This window comes from Acinonyx jubatus, chromosome B1, assembly GCF_027475565.1.
Source record: "Acinonyx jubatus isolate Ajub_Pintada_27869175 chromosome B1, VMU_Ajub_asm_v1.0, whole genome shotgun sequence".
In the NCBI taxonomy this organism is placed as follows: Eukaryota; Metazoa; Chordata; class Mammalia; order Carnivora; family Felidae; genus Acinonyx; species Acinonyx jubatus.
The window spans coordinates 156,667,535-156,689,193 of NC_069382.1; the positions used below are offsets into that span (position 1 = coordinate 156,667,535).

Sequence of the window (21,659 nt, forward strand, 5' to 3'; positions counted from 1 at the left end):
ATTTCCCTCCCCCACCCCCAACCACTAATCTACTTTCTGTCTATGGATTTGCCTATTCTGGACATTTCAAATAAGTGGAATCATACAAATATGCAGCCTTTTGTATCTGGCTTCCTTCACTTGGCCTATTTTCAAGATTCATGTATCAGTATAACAGATTCATGTATCAGTATAACATTCCTTTTTATGGCTGAATAATATTCCGTTGTATGGATTTGTCACATTTTGTTTATCCATTCATCCATAGTGAACATTTGAGTTGTTTCCACTTTTTTTGCTTTTATGAAATGCTGCTATGCATATTCATGTACAAGTTTCTGTGTGAACATTTGCTTTCAATTCCCTTGGGGACATGCCTAGGAGTAGAATGCTGATCATATGATAACTTTATTTTTTTTACTGATTTTTTTAATGTTTATTTACTTATTCTGAGAGAGAGAGAGCATGCATGAGCAAGGGAGGGGCAGAGAAAGAGAGAGAGAATCCCAAGCAGGCTCCATGCTGTGAATGCAGAGCTCAATGTGTGGGGTTCAATCTCACAAACTCCGAGATCATGACATGAGCTGAAACCAAGAGTTGGGCACTTAAACAACTAAGCCACCCAGATGCCCCTGATAACTCTATTTTTTAACTTTTGAGGAACTAGAAAGTGGCTTTCCACATAAACTGCACCATTTTACATTACCACCAGCAATGTATAAGGGTTTCAATTTCTCCATATCCTCACCAATACATATTATTTCCTATTAGTTATTATTATTGCCATTCTAGAAGGTGTGAAGTGGTGTCTTTGTGGTTTAATGTGTATTTCCAAGATGATTAATGGTATTTAGTATCTTTTCGTGTGTTTCCTGTTCACCTGTATGTCTTCTTTGGAGAAATGTCTATTCAAATCCTTTGCTCATTTTCTAAATTGTGTTGTCTTTTTTGCACTGTTCTAAATATTTTATATATATATTCTGAATACTACTCTTTTATCAGATATATGACTTGCAAATATTTTCTCCCAATTGGTGGGTTTACTTTTTACTTTCTTGATGATATCCTTTGATATACAAAAGCTTTCACTTTTGATGAAATCCAATTTATTATTTTTTGTCACGTTTTTGTTGTCATAACTGAGAAACAATTGCCTAGGTCACAGAGATTTATGTCTATTTTTTCTAAGAGTTTTATAGTTTTATCTCTTATAATTAGGTCTGTGATCCATTTTAAATTAATTTTTGTGTATGGTGTGAAGTAGGGGTTCAACTTCATATGGATATCCTGTTATCCCAGCATTATTTGTTTAAAAGACTATTCTTCCCCAATTAAATTGTCTTGGCATTCTTGTCAAAAATCAATTGATGAGTGGCACTTGGGTGGTTCAGTTGGTTGAGTGTCCAACTTCAGCTCAGGTCATGATCTCACAGTTCATGAGTTCAAGCCCTGCATAGGGCTCTCTTCTGTCAGCACAGAGTCTGCTTCAGATCCTCTGTCCCTCCCTCTCTCTCTGCCCCTCCCCCTCTCTCTCCCCTCTCCCATTCATTCTCTCTCACACACAAAATAAATAAATAAATAAACTTTAAAAAAATCCATTGACCATAAATATAAGGGTTTATTTCTGGACTTTCAACTCTGTTCTGTAGATCTATATGTCTATTGTTATGCCAGTAACATACTGTCTTGATTACTGTAGCTTTTAAATAAGTTTTCAAATAACAGTTATTTTTCAAGGTTTTTTTGTTGTTGTTGTTTTGTTTTGTTTTGCTATTCTGGGTCCTTTGCTTTTCTCTATGAATTTTAGATTGCATTGTCAATTTCTATCAAAAAAGGCAGCTGGAATCTCAATAGGGATTACACTATGTTGATCAATTTGGAAAAATGTACCATCATGACAAAATTAAGACTTCCAATTCATGAACAGGAAATGTCTTTCCATGTATTTAAGTCTAATTTCTTTCAACAATTTGAACTTCTCTTGTTAAGTATTTTGTTACTTTATTATTTTTCACTGTAGTAAAATACATATAACATAAAATTTACTATCTTAACCATTCTTAAGTATTTGCTACAGTAATGTTAAATGCATTAACATTGTTGTGCAACCAATCTTCGTAACTCTTTTCATCTTGTAGAACTCTATACCAATTAAACAACTAATTCCCCCCTCCCCCCCAGCTTAGTCCCTGCCAACCACCATCCTACTTTCTTTCTTTACAAATTTGACTACAGTTGGTACCACTTATAAGTGGAATCATACAGTGTCCTTTTGTGGATGACTTATTTCATTTAGCATAATGTCTTCAAGGTCCATTCATATTGGAGCATGTATCAGAATTTCCTTCCTTTTTAAGGCTGAGTACTGTTGCATTACATGTATTATTTTGTCCTGTTTGGTGCTACTACAAATAGAATTATTTTCCTACCTTCATTTTCAGATTGGTTAATTGCTAATGGAGATACAATTGTTTTTGTATATTGCTCTTGGACTCTGTGCCTTCCTGAACTCATTTATTAGTTCCCATAGTTTTAATATGGATTCCTTAAGATTTTCTAATCATGTGAACTATGAGTAGAGAAAGTAGTTTTACTTTTTCCTTTCCAACCTGAATGCTTTTTACTTCTTTTTCTTGCCTAATGGCACCCTGACTAGAATCTCCAATATGATGTTCAACAGAAGTGGTGAGAGTTGACATCCTTGTCTTATTCCTGATCTTAGGGGGAAAGCATTCAGTCTTTTACCATTAATTATTATGTTAGCAGTGGGTTTTTTTTTTTTACAGATGTTCTTTATCAGCTTGAGGAAGTCCCCTTCTATACCTAGTTTCTTAAGTATTTTTATAGTGTGTTGAATTTTGTCAAATGATTTTTCTGAGTCTATTGAAATGATCATGTGGTTTTGGTTTTCTTATTCTGTTAATTTGATGTATTATATTGATTATAGTAAGTTGAATCCAACATATTCTTGCATTCCTGGACAAATTCAACTTGGTCATGAGGATTTGTTAATTTTATTTCATTTTTTTTTCTTTCTGTTCCTCAGATAATCTCAATTAACCTATCTAAGTTTGCTGACTCTTTCTTCTGACTGTTCAAGTCTGCTGTTGAGCCCCTCTAGTTAATCACTAAAATACATGTCCCAAAGTTCAAGCTCATGTAATACATTTATTGGCAAGCCTGGTGTGTCTTCATTAAACACTTGCTTTTTTTCCTCCTCACACAATTCTAACAAGCTTAGTTATCTGTTTCTAATGCATAGAATCAAAAAAAGAGGCTAGTCAAAATTATGCAAGCAGGGGTTCCTGGGTGTCTCAGTAGGTTAGGCATCCAACTCTTGACTTTGGCTCAGGTCAAGATCCCAGGGTCATGGGATCAAGTGCTGCATCAGGCTCTATGCTGAGTGTGGAGTCTACTTAAGATTCTCTCCCTCAGTATTACTTGGCAGTCAAAAAGAATGAAATCTTGCCATTTGCAACTACATGGATGGAACTGGAAGGTATTATGCTAAGTGAAATCAGTCAGTCAGGGAAAGACAAAAATCATATGACTTCACTCATATGAGGACTTTAAGAGATAAAACAGATGAACATAAGGGAAGGGAAACAAAAATAATATAAAAACAGGGAGGGGGACAAAACAGAAGAGACTTATAAATATGGAGAACAAACCGGGGGTTACTGAGGGGTTGTGGGGGGGGTGGGCTAAATGGGTAAGGGGCACTAATGAATCTACTCCTGAAATCATTGTTGCACTATATGCTAACTAATTGGGATGTAAATTTAAGAAAATAAAAAATAAAACTAAAAAAAAAAAGATTCTCTCCCTCTCTCTCTCTCTCCCTCCCCCCTCTGCCCCTCTGCCCCTCTCCCCTGCTCATGCACACTCTCTCTCTCAAATTAAAAAAAAAAAATTATGGAAGCAGCCAAGTGTCCATCAATGGATGTGAGATATCCATGAATGAAGATGTGAGATATATATATACACACACACACACATATATACACACACACAATGGAATATTATTTGCCCATTAAAAAGAATGAAACCTTGTTATTTGCAACAACATGGATCCAGAGAGTATAATGCTAAGTGAAATAAGCCAGAGAAAGACAAATACCATATGATTTCACTCATATATAGAATTTAAGAGACAAAACAAACAAACAGTAAAGGAAAAAAGAAAGAGAGAGAGATAAACCAAAAACAAAAAATACAAAACAAAACAAAAAAACAGGCTTTTAGCTATACAGAATAAACAGATGGTTACCAGTAGGGAGGTAGGTGGGTGGGTGAAATAGGTGATGGGGATTAAGAGTACATTTATTATGATGAGCACTGAGTAATGCATAAAACTATTGAATCCCTATATTATACACCTGAAAATAATATAACACTGTATGTTAACTACACTGGAATTAAAATTAAATTAAATTTTTAAAAAGAGGCTAGAGACTATTCCCCTGTTAAAAAAAATGACAGGAAAACTATAAGAAACAAATATCTAATAATCTAACAGCAAGAAGTCAGACCACTTAGCCTAATAAAAAACTGTACTTCATATTTAAACAGCTTCTGGGAGGTTTTCAGTATTGAAGTACATAGTTGATGTTCATAATAAAGATCTCAAGCCAATGAACAAAGGTTATATGTATGTTTAGTAGCAGAGACGTCTACTTAGGAAAGTAGGGAAACAAACTTTTAAAAATAAAGCAAGTTTTAGCATTCAAGGGGGTTTCACTTATATGAAACATCAAATTCAGGTCTCTCAAAAAGTGGTGAAATATTAAAGTATTCCTCTGGATTATAAACATAGATAAAGAAAAAATAAAAGTAAAAATAAATAAGTAAATATAGATATGTAACTACAAATTATATATCTATTTTAACTAAATCTGCAGATTTTGTTGCACAAACTGATAGATAAGGAAATGAAATTTTGTAGGAGGAATTGGGCTTCTTTTGCTGGATTCTATGATGGAAAAAGACTCAAGTTACCCAGTTCAATCTCTCCCTGAAATGCAGGAATCTTCTAAAATTCATGTAAAGTCATAATTCCAGCTTATGCTTGAACACTTTCAGGGATTGTGGGAATGATGGCAGTTGATTTTTCCAGGTAAACATTTCCATTATTGGCTAGCTAGTCAGAAAGATTTTCCTACACTTAGCTGACACCTCCTGCTCTGTAAATTCCTTGTTCTACATCTAGTTTTAGGATCAACACAAAGTAATTTTACTTCTACCTCCTTTTCCTCATTCAGATGCTGACCCTTTAAATATTTGAACACAGCTATCACTGCTTCCTTGGTCTCTTCTCTAAGCTACCCATGTCATTTCTCTTAACTAGTTTTTAGGTAACATATTTCCAGAAGCCTCAAAATATCATGCAGCTCCTTCTGCATAGTTTCAAGTTTAATATCATTTTTTTTTTAATTTTTAAAAATGTTTTTAATTCTTTTTTGTTTTTTTTGTTTTTTTTTTAATATGAAATTTATTGTCAAATTGGTTTCCATACAACACCCAGTGCTCATCCCAACAGCTGCCCTCCTCAATACCCAATCACCCACCCACCCCTCCCTCCCACCCCCCATAAACCCTCAGTTTGTTCTCAGTTTTTAGGAGTCTCTTATGTTTTGGCTACCTCCCTCTCTAACCATTTTTTTTTCTTCCCCTCCCCCATGGTCTTCTGTTAAGTTTCTCAGGATCCACACAGGAGTGAAAACATACGGAATCTGTCCTTCTCTGTACGACATTTCACTTAGCATAAGTATCATTTTCTTAAAGAATAACATCCATAAGTGGAAACATCCACCTACTATGTCTTGACTAAAGTAGTATAGGCTAGGACCATCACCTCCCTGTAACTGTACACTGTATATATTCCATTAATGCAACTTAGCATTTTTCCAAGAACTATATCACAATCTTAGCTGCCATATGGAAGTATCACCTAAGCTGTCTTTTACTTAATTTTTTTTAAGTTTATTTTATTTATTTTGAGGGGGAGGGGCAGAGAAGGGAGAGAGAGAATCCTAAGCAGGATCCACGCAAAGCCCGATATGCAGGGCTCGATCTCATGAACCGTGAGATCATGACTTGAGCAGAAATCAAGATGCTTAACTGACTGAACCACCCAGGTGCCCAAAAATTGTCTTTTAAAGACAAGGAGAGGGGCAACTGGGTGGCTCATTTGGTTGAGCATCTGACTTCGGCCCAGGTCATGATCTTGCAGTTTGTGGGTTTGAGCCCCATGTTGAGCTCTATGCTGACAGCTCAGAGCCTGGAGCCTGCTTCAGATTCTGTGTCTCCCTCTCTCTCTGCCCCTTCCTTACTTGCACTCTGTCTCTCTCTCTCTCTCTCTCTGTCTCTCAAAAAAAACAAAAACAAAAACATTAAAATAATTTTTAAAGACAAGCAGAAATTCATCATTCAAAGCAAAAGGAGCAACATTTGAAAAGTCATAGAGGCATAAGAGAAACATCAAATTCTACAAAATGCAAAAACTTGTGATTTTTCATTTGCATATTTCCTTTTAACTGACTAATGATGCTAAGTTCAGTGCATAGTTCAACTTCACAATTTGAGTCCAATGTAATTACTGATGACAACCTTCTGATTACCTACAATTGCTGCAAATATTTGATCTTTTTACCCTGATTCTTTGAACATAAGTGGACTTCTAGTTCATAAAACCACATACACTAAAATAGATAAAATATTGTGAGATTTAACCAAATTAAGTTAGAATTTATAGAGATTGTCAAGGTACTTTACCTATTTAATAGATATTCTTTCTTGAATCTGTTGGGCAGTGCCAGCTTCTGGATCCTTTTGGATGGCTGGCTAAACAGTGCAGCAGAAGGGATCTCCCAGATTATAGACTCTCTACCACAGCTGTAGTAATATTGAGCCCTGAAAGTTGTAGAAGAGAAAAGAACTGAGTGAAGTGAATATGAATTAGACTTATCATAGTAATTTTTAACACTAACCTCCAGCTCTAGGCCTAGGAGCAAGTATGATAGTTTACCCCTTTACTGCTGAGCCATTTTCCACATAGGAAGAAATCAGAAATAGTTGCAGCCATCAAGTTTCAGCTGGCTTCTAATATCCTATTCCAAAACAGATTAATTTTCTGTAATAAATAAATTGCATCTTCTAAATTCTTTTTTTTAATGTTTGTTATTTATTTTAGAGAAAGAGATAGAGCATGAGGGGGAGAGGGGCAGAGAGAGAGGGAGACACAGAATCCAAAGCAGGCTCCAGGCTCCGAGCTGTCATCACAGAGCCTGATGAGGGGCTTAAACCCACGAACTGTGAGATCATGACCTGAGTGAAAGTTGGACACCTAACTAACTGAGGCACCCAGGCATCCCAAATTGCATCTTCTAAATAGACCAAAAAATACACTAGTGAGAGGAGGAAATTTACTACTTTTAAAACCAAATACTTTCTTAGTCTCTTAATAGACAATCACTAGAGATTGGACAGATAGTAAGTGAAAGGAAAATAAAAGAATATATGAACAACTTTATGCCAACACATTTTAAAACTGAAAGATACACATTACCAATGCTCATTCAGAAAAATATAATCTTAATAGCCCTTGTCAAGAGTTTAACTAAGCCCCTCCATGGTACTCCTGCCTCAGCACCCATTTTGTTTGGCCAAGCAGCCTCTAGGGACTTTAAAATGATACAGGCCCCTCTCACAAGCACATGCCCTAGATAACAGTCCACAGAGGCATAAGTAAATATACATTCCTGATAGGACTTCAGCAACAGTCCTCGTCACCTGACCCTCAATGCCTTCCTTTTATGCATCCTTCAGATATGACTCCCAAGGAGCCTACCAACACCCTGCTCTTTTGGTTTCAATCGATGAATCTGGCCTTTGCCTGGGAAACCCAAAGCACTCCACCTACAGGTTCTAATAAGACATGTGCCCCAGGTCCTGCCTCTCTCTGCCCTCTGTCCTAACCTGCCCATGTGACTCCTTGAGGCATGCTGGGTACTTCTTCTAGGATCTGTGAGTAATAAGCTTCTTTATTTCAAATTCTGTTATGATCTGTTGTTGAACTGTGACCCCATGCTCCACTTAACAAGTGTTAATTTGACAAATTTATAACAGCCCTATAACTATTACGTGAATTGAATTTATAATTAAAAACCATCCTACTCAAAAGCTCCAGACGCAGATGATTTCACTGTGGATTCTATGAAATACATAAACAAGAAATGCCAATTTTATATATTTTCCAATTGATTCTATGAAGATAGCATTACCAAAAATGAGTAAAGACATTCATTACAAGAAAAAACATTACCACAAAGACACTACAAGAAAAATACAGAATAATCCCCCTCATAAACATAGATGCAAAAATTCCAAAGTTTTATTGGAAGACAGACATGTTCAGTTTATATAAAATCTGTGGCTGCTTCCTACTACAGTAGTGGAGTTGGGTAGTTGAAACAGAGACTTTACGGTCAAATTTACTATCTGTCCCCTTCCAGAAAAAGTTTGCTGACTTTTGACTAAAGTTGTATCTCAAAAAGAGAAAAGTGGACACATCAATTATCTTGGAAACCAAACTTCAGGTAAATAATGGTATCTTCAACTTTTTCTTGTTACTTTAACCTGCCTCACTACTTGAGTCCATTCCCTCCCTTGCTCCAGAGTCTTCCCTCAAAGAGCCAACCAACAGAAAGCCTGGTCATTCAACAAATACGCATTAAAAACAAACTGGCAATGGGTATCAAAAGCCTTAACAATATTCTAACCTTCACATGTAGTAATTAATTAATGGTAATCAAGCCCATGGGTGGTATACAAAATCCACGAAAAGTTGCACGTATAAATAGTTCATGTACAACAATGTTATATATGGTACATACCCTGCTGTAATACTACCACTTTATTAAAAACTCAAAATCCTGGTAATCTAAAACATTATACAGTATAATACAAGTTTATAATGGCTAATATTAATCTTGCTCTGGAAAAGTTTTACTGTAGAATCAGATTAGGAAATACATAGAATCCTTAATCCTCAATAATTTTCTAGTATAGTTTGGACAATTTATCATTTTCAGATAAAACGGCTAGATTCTGTGTCATTTTCCCTATGGACTCCTGCTAATGTAACCTGATAGCACACAAACACTAACTAACCTGTTAGGTACATATTGGTGGGAGACTTCCTTGGGATGGGCAAGGTCCTCAAGTCTTTTGGTCAGCTGAGCCTTCAAAGCAAACTGGGAAACAGGGCAAATAGGATCTTGATTCCCCCAAAACAGTTTTCTATTAAAAAGCAGAAAATCAAATAGTAAGGAATTTACTACTAATGGATATCTTAGAAACGGCTCTTGGTGGCTTCTATACTGATGTTCCTTCACTTCCAGAACTATCTTGATTACAGAATGTAACAGTTTCCAGGCATCAGAAACAGATCAACTATTTATGGTAGTTAAAATAAGATTGTTTTACCTCCTGTCCTAAAATGTGGTGACCAAAAATTAGAAAGAGTTCTGTTTCTGCCATCGTATAATTAACACTGTAATTTATAATCAGGTCAACATTAAATGGGCATGCCATCTATCTCCATTGAGCTTCCATTGTGGGTGAAGCCCTGTACCAGGAAGTCAGAAAACAAAATAGTATCAGGGTAATATTAATAGCTTCCATTTCTGAAATACTGTGGGCCAGGCAGTGAGCTAAATGTTTACTGACATTAGATTTTTTAGTCTGTTAAATAGGCATGATTACTGTGCAGAGGGGGAAAAGAAAAGGAGAATCAGTGTGGAATTCACCTGAAAGGCTTAAGGAAGAAAGTGAAAGGCACAGATTGCCAGAAATGAGGCATGTTCCATGTTGGAGTAACCATGAGAAATGGGAATAATCAAATGTTGATCAAAGCATGTTTAGACAGTATTGGTCAAGACAATGTTTGGACAGAAGCAGAAAGTCATGCTGGGAAATAATTAAGTAGCATTGCTGCAGTGGGTGGGGCAGGCAGGAGACCCTAAAAGCCCCACCAAAGAGTCAGAAGAAGGTGCCTCGGTAACCTAACTTTGCACATAACTAAAATTGCCAATTAATTGAGCTTATCTATTTAGAAGGCCCTGTTTTTGGGTGGCTCAGTCAGTTAAGCATCCTACTCTTGATTTCAGCCCAGGTCATGATCTCATGGTTCGTGGGTTCGAGACCCGTGTTGGGCTCTGCACTGTGTCAGCATGATGCCTGCTTGGAATTCTCTTTCCCTCGCTCTCTGCCCCTCCCCCACTCATGCACACGTGCACACATGCACATGCTTGTGCTCTCTTTCTCAAAATAAGTAAAAACTTAAAAAATAAAACATAAGGCTCTATTTTTTAACTTTGTCAATACTTTTGTACACAATATTTATTTCTCTACTTTGTAAGCATTAGCCAGAGTCACCATTAGAAATATTAATCAATGAATTAATATCCCCATCCCCTACATTCTGTGGATTCCATTTCCTAAATATGGCTTAAATGTATCCATTTCTCCTTATCCTCGTGGCTGCTTTCCTTGTCCAGATCCCATCATCCCCACTCCTTTGTCCACACCCCTGCAAGAGTGGTCTTCTAAACTCCAATTTGATCAAGTCACCTCCTTGTTTAAGACTCTAAAGGTCTCCACTGACTTTACAGTGGAGTCCCACCTCCTTACTATGGCTTACAAGGTCTTCCACAGTTTTGACAAAGAGTGCCTGCCTCTCCAGCCTCTATGTTCATCCAAAGGAGGGAACATGACTTAATCTTTTGGAGCTATCCCACTAGGATAGTTTAGTGCTGTATATGACAGGTGTTCCACATAGTTTGATGAATCAAAGAATGGTGAAAACTGGGGACTCACTTGATGGTAATGTGAAACAGGGTGGAGAGGAGAGAATGACTGCAGGGAGAAGAGGCTACAGCAGAAGTTGGGGCCTCAGGTGATGAGGGCCACAGTGGGAGTGACATTGGGGAAGACAGTAACTATGCTTCCAAAAGAGAAGATTTGGTGGATAGAGGTAAGAGCCCCATGGAATGGGAGAGGAAGATTGCAAGACAAGTTGCATCAAATATTATAAGAAAGTGTTAAATATAACTTAGACATCAAGAATGGAAACTGAAGAAAAACAAAAACAAAAACAAAAGACAATAGGACTTGGCCAGGAGGGTATCAGTGGTAATAGAAAAAGTGAGGAGCATCTTAGGGGTAAATACCAAAGCTCTGGTGAGAAAGGCTAAGGGAGTCGGGGATTAGGAAGCAAAGGTGACATATATAAGTTGACCCTTGAACAATGAGGGGTTAGGGGCACAACCCCCATGCAGCTGAAAAATCTGCATACAACTTTTGACTTTCCAAACAACTTAACTACTAATAGCCCACTGTTGACCAGAAACCTTACTGATAACATACATAGTCAATGAACACATACTTTGTATATGTATTATATGTTGTATTCTTACAATAAAGTAAGCTAGAGAGAAGAAAATGTTATTAAGAAAATCATATGGAGGGGCACTGGGTGGCTCAGTCAGTTAAGCATCCGACTTCAGCTTGGGTCATGATCTCGCGGTTGGTGAGTTCGAGCCCCACATAGGGCTCTGTGCTGACAGCTCAGAGCCTGGAGCCTACTTCGGATTCTGTGTCTCCCTCTCTCTCTGCCCCTCCCCTGCCTCTCTCAAAAATAAATAAACATTAAAAAATTTTTAAAAAGGAAAATGATAAGGAAGAGAAAATATTTTACAGTAATTTTATAGTGTATCAAAAAAAATCTGGGTACCAGTTCAAACCTGTGTCGTTCAATGTTAATGTGTATATATTGGTTTTGTATTCACTGTTTCAAATTCAAAGCAAAAGTTATTTTAGACACAGCAATTAAACCAGGCTCATAATATATGGTCCTCATGATGCCTCCCAGGAACTGAAACCTTATGAGATCATTATCTGCTTGAAACCTTGGCCGTTAAAAACTAGAAAACACATAGTATGAACTAAAAGCATTGAGAATTATGTAAAAGGCAGGAGATCTGGTTCAAAGTAAGCTGGAAGAGAAGGATCAGTGGGAAAAGAAACAGCAGAGACTGTACAGTGGACACAATGTTTATCAGAAGGTAGGGAGAATAACCAAATGGCAAAGTAACATATTATGCAGATGACTCTTCACTCTACTCTGACAGCATTTAAAAATCACTTATGTTTAGCTGTTACATAGCTAATAAAACCAAGGAAATAAGTGTTTAATCTTCTATGGTCCATGATGAGGACTTGACCCCAGAGCACAGAATTCTTATCCATATCATACCTGTTTGATGGATCTATGAAATATAACAAAAATCTGGCACAATTACACCCCTAGAATTCTAGAATAAGGGACCTAGAATGGGTTCTGGAGAATTCTGTGTTCATTCATCCTTTTCTGAACAGCTAAATCTCTAGTCTTACCTATTTCCAGAGTCAGAAAACACAAAACAGCTTTCATTGGTCTATTTCCAGAGTGTAATTGTTCTGAAATTCTTATAATTTCTCCTATTATAACAAATATTTATTTAGCTTTCATCTGTATAAACTGCTTTATGTACTTGAAGATTTATGAGTTGGTCTCTAATCTTTCTTTGTCAGTCTGGTCAACCACAAATTCTTTAAATGTATCCTCAAAGGTTCCACTTTTCTTTTAATAATTTTCTTCCTTGGCTTTTGAGGCCCTCTCTGTCCTGATTCATTCCCCCCCCCCCCTTCTCTCTCTCTCTCTCCCCCTCTCCCTCTCCCTCTTCCAGTTTTATTGGAAAATAATTGGCATACATCAATGTATAAGATTAAGGTATACAGCATGTACTGTGAAATGATTACCACAATAGGTTCAGCTAACATCTGTCTTCTAATTCTCTAGCCTACTCCTTCTCAGTTTCCTTAGGCAGTATCTCTTTGGCAATTTAAACAATGGCATGTGCCCCAGGGTTCCCTCTTCCTCAATATTAAAAAAAAAAAAATACATCACTAAATACTGATGTTTCCAAAATAGTATCTCCAAGAATTCTCAAGTATTCTCCTGAGTGTTAAATCTACACTTCCAAATACTTACTGAATGTCTCAAAAGCATCCCACATGACTAAGTCTACCTTCCTCCCAAACCTGCCCCCGTCTTGTGCTTCCTTTTGCAGTTGTAATAGCATTTTCCACCTTGTTTCTAAAAGCAGAAACCTAAAGGGGCACCTGGGTGGCTCAGTCGATTAAGTGACTGACTCTTGGTTGCAGCTCAGATCATGATCTCAGGATTCCTGAGCTTGAGCCCCATATCAGGCTATGTGCTGACAGTGTGGAGCCTGCTTGAGATTCTCTCTCTCTCTCTCTCTCTCTCTCTCTCTCTCTCTCTCTCTCCCCCCTCTCTGCTTCTCCCCAGCTTGCATGCACACACATACTCTCTCTCTCAAAATAAATAAAAATTAAAAAAATAAAAATAAAAACAGAAACCTAGAAATCATATGTGACTCCTCCTCTCCCTCAGGTTCTTCATTTGTCACTAAGTCCTGCCCATCTTTATCTTGACTTTAACCTTTCTTGTAACCTTAAAAGCCACTCTCTTAGGACAAGCCTTCATTATTTGTCTCCTACATTTTGTAATAGCCTCAAATAAATCTTCCTGGCTCTAATTCTCCATGCCATCAAAGGGACCACATCTTTCTAAAACAGCCACTGTGATACAATGTAAGTAAATGGATTTTGTGGGCTATGAACATAGATTCAAATCCCAATATGGGTACCCCCAAGCTGGGTTACTTAGCTTTTCTAAGCTCAATTGTCTAATTAAATCACTCCTTCAAATTTTTTTTAATAGAAAAGGAGCAGGTTGGAGAGAAGTGTTCTAAGATTACTAACAGTTCTAGCAATATCCATTAACACATCTCTTATCAGTGCATGCCTCTCATCAATGTATATGAGTATGTACCCGTCCATGAAAAAGAGAGTATTTAAGCATGTTATATTCTTAATGTTTAAAAACAAGCCTTTTAAAAATGAAAATTTTAGATTATAGCAAAGTTGCAGGATACAACATTAATACACAAATTCTACTGATTTCTTATACACCAACAATGAAAAATTGGAATTTAAAATTTAAAACATAACACTATTTACATTAGCAGCAGAAAAAAAATGAAATACATAGGTATAAATCCAACAATACATGTATAAGATTCATATAAAGAAAACTATAAAACTCTGGTGAAAGAAATCAAAGAAGAACTAAATAAATGGAGAGTCCATGTTCGTGGGTGGAAAGACTCAATATTATCAAGATGTCAGTTCTTTCCAAACTGGTCATCAGATCCAGTGCAATCCCAATCAAAATCCCAAAGAGTTACTTTGTAGATATTCACAAACTGATTCCAAAGTTTATGTGGAGAGATAAAAGATCCAGAATAGCCAACACAATATTGAAAAAGAAGAACTAAATCAGAGGACTGCTACTACCTGACTTCAGTAGTAGTAATCAGTAGTAATCAGCCACAGTAATCAGACAATCATATTGGTGAAAGAATAGACAAATAGATCAATGCAAAAAGAGAGATCCCAGAAATAGATCCACACAAATACAGTCAGCTAACCTTTGACAAAGGATTGAAGGCTATACAATAGACAAAAGACAGTCTTTTCAGCAAATGGTGCTAAAAAAATGGACATCCACATATAAAAAAAAAAAAAATCTAGAAACATACCTTACACCTATCACAAAAATTAACTTGAAATGTATCTTAGATATAAATGTAAATGCAAAACTATAAAATTCTAGAAGGTAACATAAGAGAAAATCTAGGTCATCTTAGATTTAGCAATGCAATGCATTTTAAAATACAAGCAAAACATGATCCATGAGAGAAAAAATTGATAATCTGGACTTCATTAAAATTAAAAACTTTGCTTTACAAAAGACACTCATAAGAGAATGAAAAGATGAGCCACAGACTAGTAGAAAATATCTGATGTCCTAATCTATTCAGGTTACTACACCAATACCATAGATAGGGTGGCTTATAAACAACAGAAGTCTATTCCTCACAATTCTGGGGGTTTGAAAATCCAAGATCAAAGCATCAGCAGATTTGGTGCCTGGTGAAGACATGCTCTCTGGTTTATAGCCAGGCATGTTGTTGCTGTGTTCCCACATTGCTGAAGGGGTAAGGAGTTCTTTGAAGTCTCTTTTATAAGGACATTAATCCCATTCATGCATATGCCATCCTCATGATTTAATCAACTTCAGAAGGCCTTACCTCCTAATACCATCACACTGGGGATTAGGTTTCAATATATGAATTTTACGAATTCAATATATGAATTATTCATATGAATATATGAATTCAATATATGAATATATAGCATCTGATAAAGGATTGGTATTGAAAATATACAAAGAACTGTTACATTTCAACAATAAGAAAACAAATAACCCAATTAAAAAGTGGGCAAAAGAGCTCAACACACACTTCATCAAAGAAGATACACAGATGGTAAATAAGCATGTGAAATATGCTCAGCATCATGTCATTAGAGAGTTACAAATTAAAACAATGAGAAAGACACCACTACACACATTTAGAATGGCTAAAATACAAACACCAAATGCCTGGTAAGGATGTGGAAGGAACAACAGGAAGTATTATTCATTGATGGTGGGATTGGCAGAAACTTTAGAAGATGTTTGACAATTTCTTTTTTTTTTTTTTTAATTTTTTTTTTTTTAACGTTTATTTATTCTTGAGACAGAGAGAGACAGAGCATGAACGGGGGAGGGTCAGAGAGAGAGGGAGACACAGAATCGGAAGCAGGCTCCAGGCTCTGAGCCATCAGCCCAGAGCCTGACGCGGGGCTCGAACTCACAGACCGCGAGATCGTGACCCGGGCTGAAGTCGGACGCTCAACCAACTGAGCCACCCAGGCGCCCCTGTTTGGCAATTTCTTACAAATCTAAACATATTCTTACCATATGATCCAGAAATTGCACTCCTAGGTGTTTACCCAAACGAGTTAAAAACTTGTATCTACATGAAAACCTGCATATCAATGTTTAGAGCATCTTTATTCATAATTGCCAAAAATTGGACGGAAATAACACATCCTTCAATAGATGAATGGATAATCAAATTAGTGCTAAAAAGAAATGAGTTATTAAGCAATGAAAAGACATGGAGGAATCTTAAATGCACATGAAGTGAAAGAAGTCAACCTGGAAAGGTTATGTACCATATCATTTTAACTATGCCATTCTGGAAAAGGCAAAACTATACATACAGTAAAAAAAAAAAAAAAAAAAAAAAAAAATCAGTGGTTTCCAGGATTTTGGAAAGGGGGCACAGAAGGAAAGAGATGAATAGGTAGAATACAGATAATTTTTAGGGCAGTGAAACTATTTTACATAATACTGTAATGGTGAACACATGACATGCATTTGTCAAAGTCCACAGAACTGTATAACACACAACACTGAACCCTAATGTAAACTATAGGCTTTAGTGTATGTCAATATTTCTTCATCAGTTGTAACAAATGTACCACACTAACACCAGATGCTAATATGGGAAACAAGAGGAGTGGGTAGTAATACAGAAACTCTGTGTACTTTTGGCCAATTTTTCTGTAAACCTAAAATTGCTTTAAAAATAATATGTATTATTTTTCTTTTAAGCAATAAAAGATGAGGAAAAAAGGAAAAAAATTAAGGCTTTACTCAGGAGCCAAAGAAGAAAAGGGGGAGTCCTGTGGCCAAGGATAGGAGGACAGTGGGTCCAATCGGCTGGAAATTCAGAGAACAGGTGTTCTCTAGGCAAAGGCTTAGAGACAGCATGTTAGGAGCAGCAAAGTTGAACCCAAAGGATGAACACAAGATTTTCAAAGTGTTTTTCAAATCTGTATGCTTATTAGAATTATCTGGGGAGCTTTTAATGCTCCCGATGCATGGGCTGCACCCTAGACAAAGTAAATTAGGATTTCTGGGGATGGGGCCCAGGCATCAGTGCTTTATATGTCCCCAGGTGATTCTATGTACAGACAAATTTGAGAACTACTGACTTAGGGTTAGCCTTCCATATGTTGACTTAACTGAGGGGAGGATACTGGTTCAGTGGATTCAGCTGAGCAGAGAGGTGACTAAACCTAGGATACAAAGTTAGTGGGCAAGTAAGAATAATACTTACCTATCTAATGTAAGGAACACACTCATCACAAACAAGACTATGTAATGTTGTCTTACCTATCTGGGGTTCCCCATTGTTTTTTAGGCCTAGAAAGGTCTTGGATTCTCTTCCTAGAAAAAAAACTAACAAATACCAGCTGATTAATTCAGAGAAAATGCTTAACAAACATGGTTATATTAGATGACTCCTACTCAAACAAATCCCATCTTAGGGGGGAAAAACCCAAAGCACTATATGATGTGATCTGAAGAGTACTGAAAGCTCAAAGTATTCAAAAATATTGTGGACCCAAAATTCTCTCTCCTAGAATCATGGCTAATATAATACATACTGGAACAAAGACAATAAATCTGCAATAAAACCAAGAGCATATTGTCTCCAGAAGACCGCAGATAAAACGCACACTTAATGGGAAAAACCCTCAATTCTCATATTAATTTTTAAATGGCTTGATGGCACTGGATTCTGAAGAGATCATACAGATAAATTTCAGAGAGAATATTTGGCTTTGGGAAAACTATGAAATAGGCAAAGTATACTTTGAGTACCACTCAACCCTTTTTCTTCCCTACTCTGCTCCTTTGAACCTTCCCTGATTGTTCTGAATCTACCTATAGCAGAGTTTGTGCTCACCAAGTACCCATGTGTTCCTCCATATTTCCAAGCTTCCCTTCAGTTGTTTACAGCCATGTGAATGGTTATGTCTAATTTCAACAGAAGTGTTCAGTATCAATTCCAGAGCCAATGTGCCTGCTCCATTCCCTTCTTCCCTTATTGCAGTGATTCTGTAAGCCACATATTCTAGATGGTATAGCTAAAAGACAGAAGAGGCCAAGCCATCTCACACTGGACTGTGACAGGAGGGAGAAATAAATGTTTATTGCTTTAAGTCATTGAGAGTTTTGTATCTTATTTGTTACTACAGCATTGACTATCCTGTGCAGACTAATACACCACCTATGTGTGTAGCTCATATTGTAATTATTTATTCACTTTCTTGGAGTTTGAAGGTCCTAACAAATAACACTTTTTTACCCACAATTAAGAACTAACTAAAAACAGACACAGGAGTCAGATAAATAGAATAAAAATACTTTCTCTATTATTGATTAGGTGATACTGAAGACAGTAGTATGTATCCCTGACAATCCTGAATTGAACTTGTCCCCCAAAGCTGCAAGCCTCCCTCTGCAGGGGCTAAGTTTGCTATGTGACAGAGAACAGATCACAAAGATCACTTCCTATTGATAGACAGGTCCCAAAGAAATTGGACCCAGAAGGAACCAGGGCTTCATCATGTAAGCACTGCATAAGCCCTGCCGAGAGAGCCTGAGCCAGCTTTCCAGAAAGGGTGGCTAGGTGGAGGAAAAAGCAAGCCAGAGTTGCAGACAAAACATTTTATATACATTAATCTTTTAAAACAACTTAGCTTCTGGCTTCCATCATCACTTCCAAGCCAAGTTTTCCCTCGCTACCTTTTTCTTCACTAGCTAAATAATGTTTTTTTAATGTGTCACTTTATAGACTGACAGTTTCCTAGTTTATTCCTATAGACACTTTAATTGGGTTGTTACTTCAATTGGAAATAATCTCATTAACATTTGCTTCTTCTGTGTGGGGGTCTAACATCCGTCCTCTTCATTCACTTCTTGTGTATTATGTCACCACAGCTACATCTCTAACCTATCTCTTCATCTTAACACAGGCTTCCCCCATCTTTCATGTCTTGCATTACCTCACAATGTCTAGTCATTGTCCTGTGCAGAAACGAAAGAAAGTGGTTGAAGGATTTTCACGTTTGAAGGCAGATTTTTTTTAAATGAGGATTACATTGCTGTCCCATGTCTTCATTGATTATTAATCTCCTATGGCTTGCCAACAGCTCAGAAAGTTTTTGAAATCCTTATCTTGGGTGCAGAACAATAAATATATCTTAATATAACAATAATTATGGAAATGATTACAGGTCTGAAGTGATTAATACAAACAATTTTCTCAGTCAAAATGCTCTTCTACATTTAACTATGTTGTTTATATTCAGAGAATATTTTCTTTCATAACAATCAGGCACATCATATTTGTTTAACAATAATCTTTTTAGACGATGGGGATATGATTAAGTAATAAAGATAGCACAATTTCCTTATAGGATCAAGCCAAATTAACCAGCCAAACAAAAGCAAGAAGTGGTATAACACCACGAACAAAAATATGTGTTTTAAGTATAAAAACTTATTGGGTATAAACTATTTCACTGTGTGTGTTTAGCCCCAGGAGAGTTTGCTTACCCAGCATACATTTATTTGAAGTAATGTGGTATGTTAAGTGGGCACTTGGTAATACTCAGTAAATGTTAGTTTTTCTACCAGCTCTTCTGAATTTCATTTTCTCTCAGTTAAATCTACTTGATTGTATTTGTCCTATCAACTTCTCATGAGTCTTGTGAGAAAAGAGAAGTTTTTTTAAATGCAAAGCATTACATAAAGATAAGGTGGTGGTATTTACTGCCTGGACGAGTTGAAAGAAATAAACCCCTAGAAAACATAGCAAATAAGAAATCCAAGAGTTGGGACACCTGGATGGCTCAGTCAGTTAAACGTCCAACTCTTGGTTTCAGCTCAGGTCATGATCTCACTGTTTCATGGGTTTGAGCCCCATATTGGGCTCTGTGCTGTCAGCACAAAGCCTGGTTGGGATTCTCTCTCTCTCTCTCTCTCTCTCTCTCTCTCTCTCTCTCCCTCTCTCTCTGCTCCTCCCCCACTTGTGCTGTCTCTGTCTCTCTCAAAATAAATTTAAAAAAAAATTTCAAAAATCCAAAAGTCTAAATAATAACAATAAATGTAAATGTTAAACAATAACAATAAATTTGAATTATTTAACCCACTTATTAAAAGAATGGATACAAATAAAATTATTATTATTACTGACTTCTCATCTATATGAGCCACTGACATGAATCCTTGATATTTCTCTTTAATGATTCTACTCTGTTACTTCTTGTAGCTCCATCTTAGCCAAACAGAGTAAGCATCGATTGTTCAGGAGGTATCTACTTTGTGCACTCTATGTACACTTTCTTTTTTCTATTGATAAATTTCATTAGCTACTGTACTTGAAATAGAGGTGAGGGGATATTGGGATACATTGACCTGGAGCTTCACAAAATCTGTCACAAGATTGTCAATGCAGCATCCCAAGTCCCTTAAAGGTTCAGGCCTAACATGTGACATACACCTAGTATTTAGCAAACAAGTAAAAGGCTGAGTGAATCTAAGGAGAGTTCTACATCTCCATCTTCTTCCCCCATCTCACTTCTTAATCACTTTAACCCTCTTGTTTCCTTTTTCTGTGGGAATTAGGAAAGGGCCTTATGACCAAGAAAAAGCACAGGAACCCCCAAGATAGGCTTTCCCTTCAGATGCCCCAGATTGAGTCTGCACCATCAGCTAGTTAGAGTCTGGGAGAATAGTAGTACACCTACAATCTTACCATTTCCTTGCAATGCCAAAGGGACCAGTATCTATAAGAAGAAAAGTAAAAGCAAACATTATATTCAATAAGAATCAAAGACATGATAAAGACAGCATCACAAATCAATACAAAAAGAGACTGTGAAAAATAACTATCTAGGGGAATGGCCAAATTAAATATGTCACAGCATGTACCAAAATAAACCACAGGTAAATCGAAGAGTTAAATACTTTTTTAAAAAGTTGAATTAGAGGACGCCTAGGTGGCTCAGTCGTTTAAGCGCCTGACTCTTGATTTTGGCTCAGGTCATGATCTCAGGTTTGTGGGATTGAGCCTTGTGCACTGTCAGTGCAAAGCCTGCTTGGGATTCTCTCTCTCCCTCTCTCTGCCCTTTCCCCTGCTCTCAAAAATAAACACTTTTTTTTTAAAGTTGAATTAGAGCAAAAGTAAGAGAATATCTACTTAATCACTGGATTTTAATCTCAGTTAAAGGCAACAAAAGATATAGAGGGAAAAGATAAATAGATTAAAATATTTAAAACTTAAAACTTCTGGGTGCCAAAAATTAAAACTTAAAGAGGAAATGAAAATATTTGGCAACAAGATGACAAAGGGTTATTAAAGTCTTAATACCTGAAGATTATAAAAGTGTAGATGAGTATGAAAACACCAAGGTATGTGTCAAAAGTTGAATGGACAAAGGATAGAAACTGAATTAATATAGGAAGACATAAAAACATATATGAAGGCATAAAGACATATAAAGATGTATTTGGTAAGACATAAATAAAAGAAAAAGTTCATGTTTACTTGTAATCAAAACAATGTAAGTAAAGGATGAGATTTTTTTTTAGCTATAAAATTAGCAAAAGAATTTTGCAAAGGATAATGAAATTAGAAGAGTAAGACAAAGGGTGCCTGGATGGCTAGGTCAATTAAGCGTCTGACTCTCAATTTCAGGTCAGGTCATGATATTGCAGTTTTTGAGTTTGAGCCCCAGGTCAGGTTCTG

The 21,659-nt window shown here is 36.6% G+C and overlaps 1 protein-coding gene across 4 annotated transcripts in view; it reads right to left on the reverse strand.

Annotated features, from left to right (window-relative positions):
- Nucleotides 1–21,659, reverse strand: part of THEGL (theg spermatid protein like) — a 50,831-nt gene that overhangs the window by 17,964 nt on the left and 11,208 nt on the right. For 2 of the 4 annotated variants that reach the window (XM_015068534.3, XM_027057260.2), the window contains exons 2-5: nt 20,667–20,697; nt 17,234–17,299; nt 9,151–9,279; nt 6,754–6,891 (exon numbers count right to left, since the gene is read on the reverse strand). In XM_015068534.3, coding sequence (XP_014924020.2) covers nt 6,754–6,891; nt 9,151–9,279; nt 17,234–17,299; nt 20,667–20,697 — 364 coding nt within the window. The remainder of the gene's footprint in view (nt 1–6,753; nt 6,892–9,150; nt 9,280–17,233; nt 17,300–20,666; nt 20,698–21,659) is intronic. The other 2 variants (XM_027057265.2, XM_027057271.2) reach the window with 2 other exon arrangements.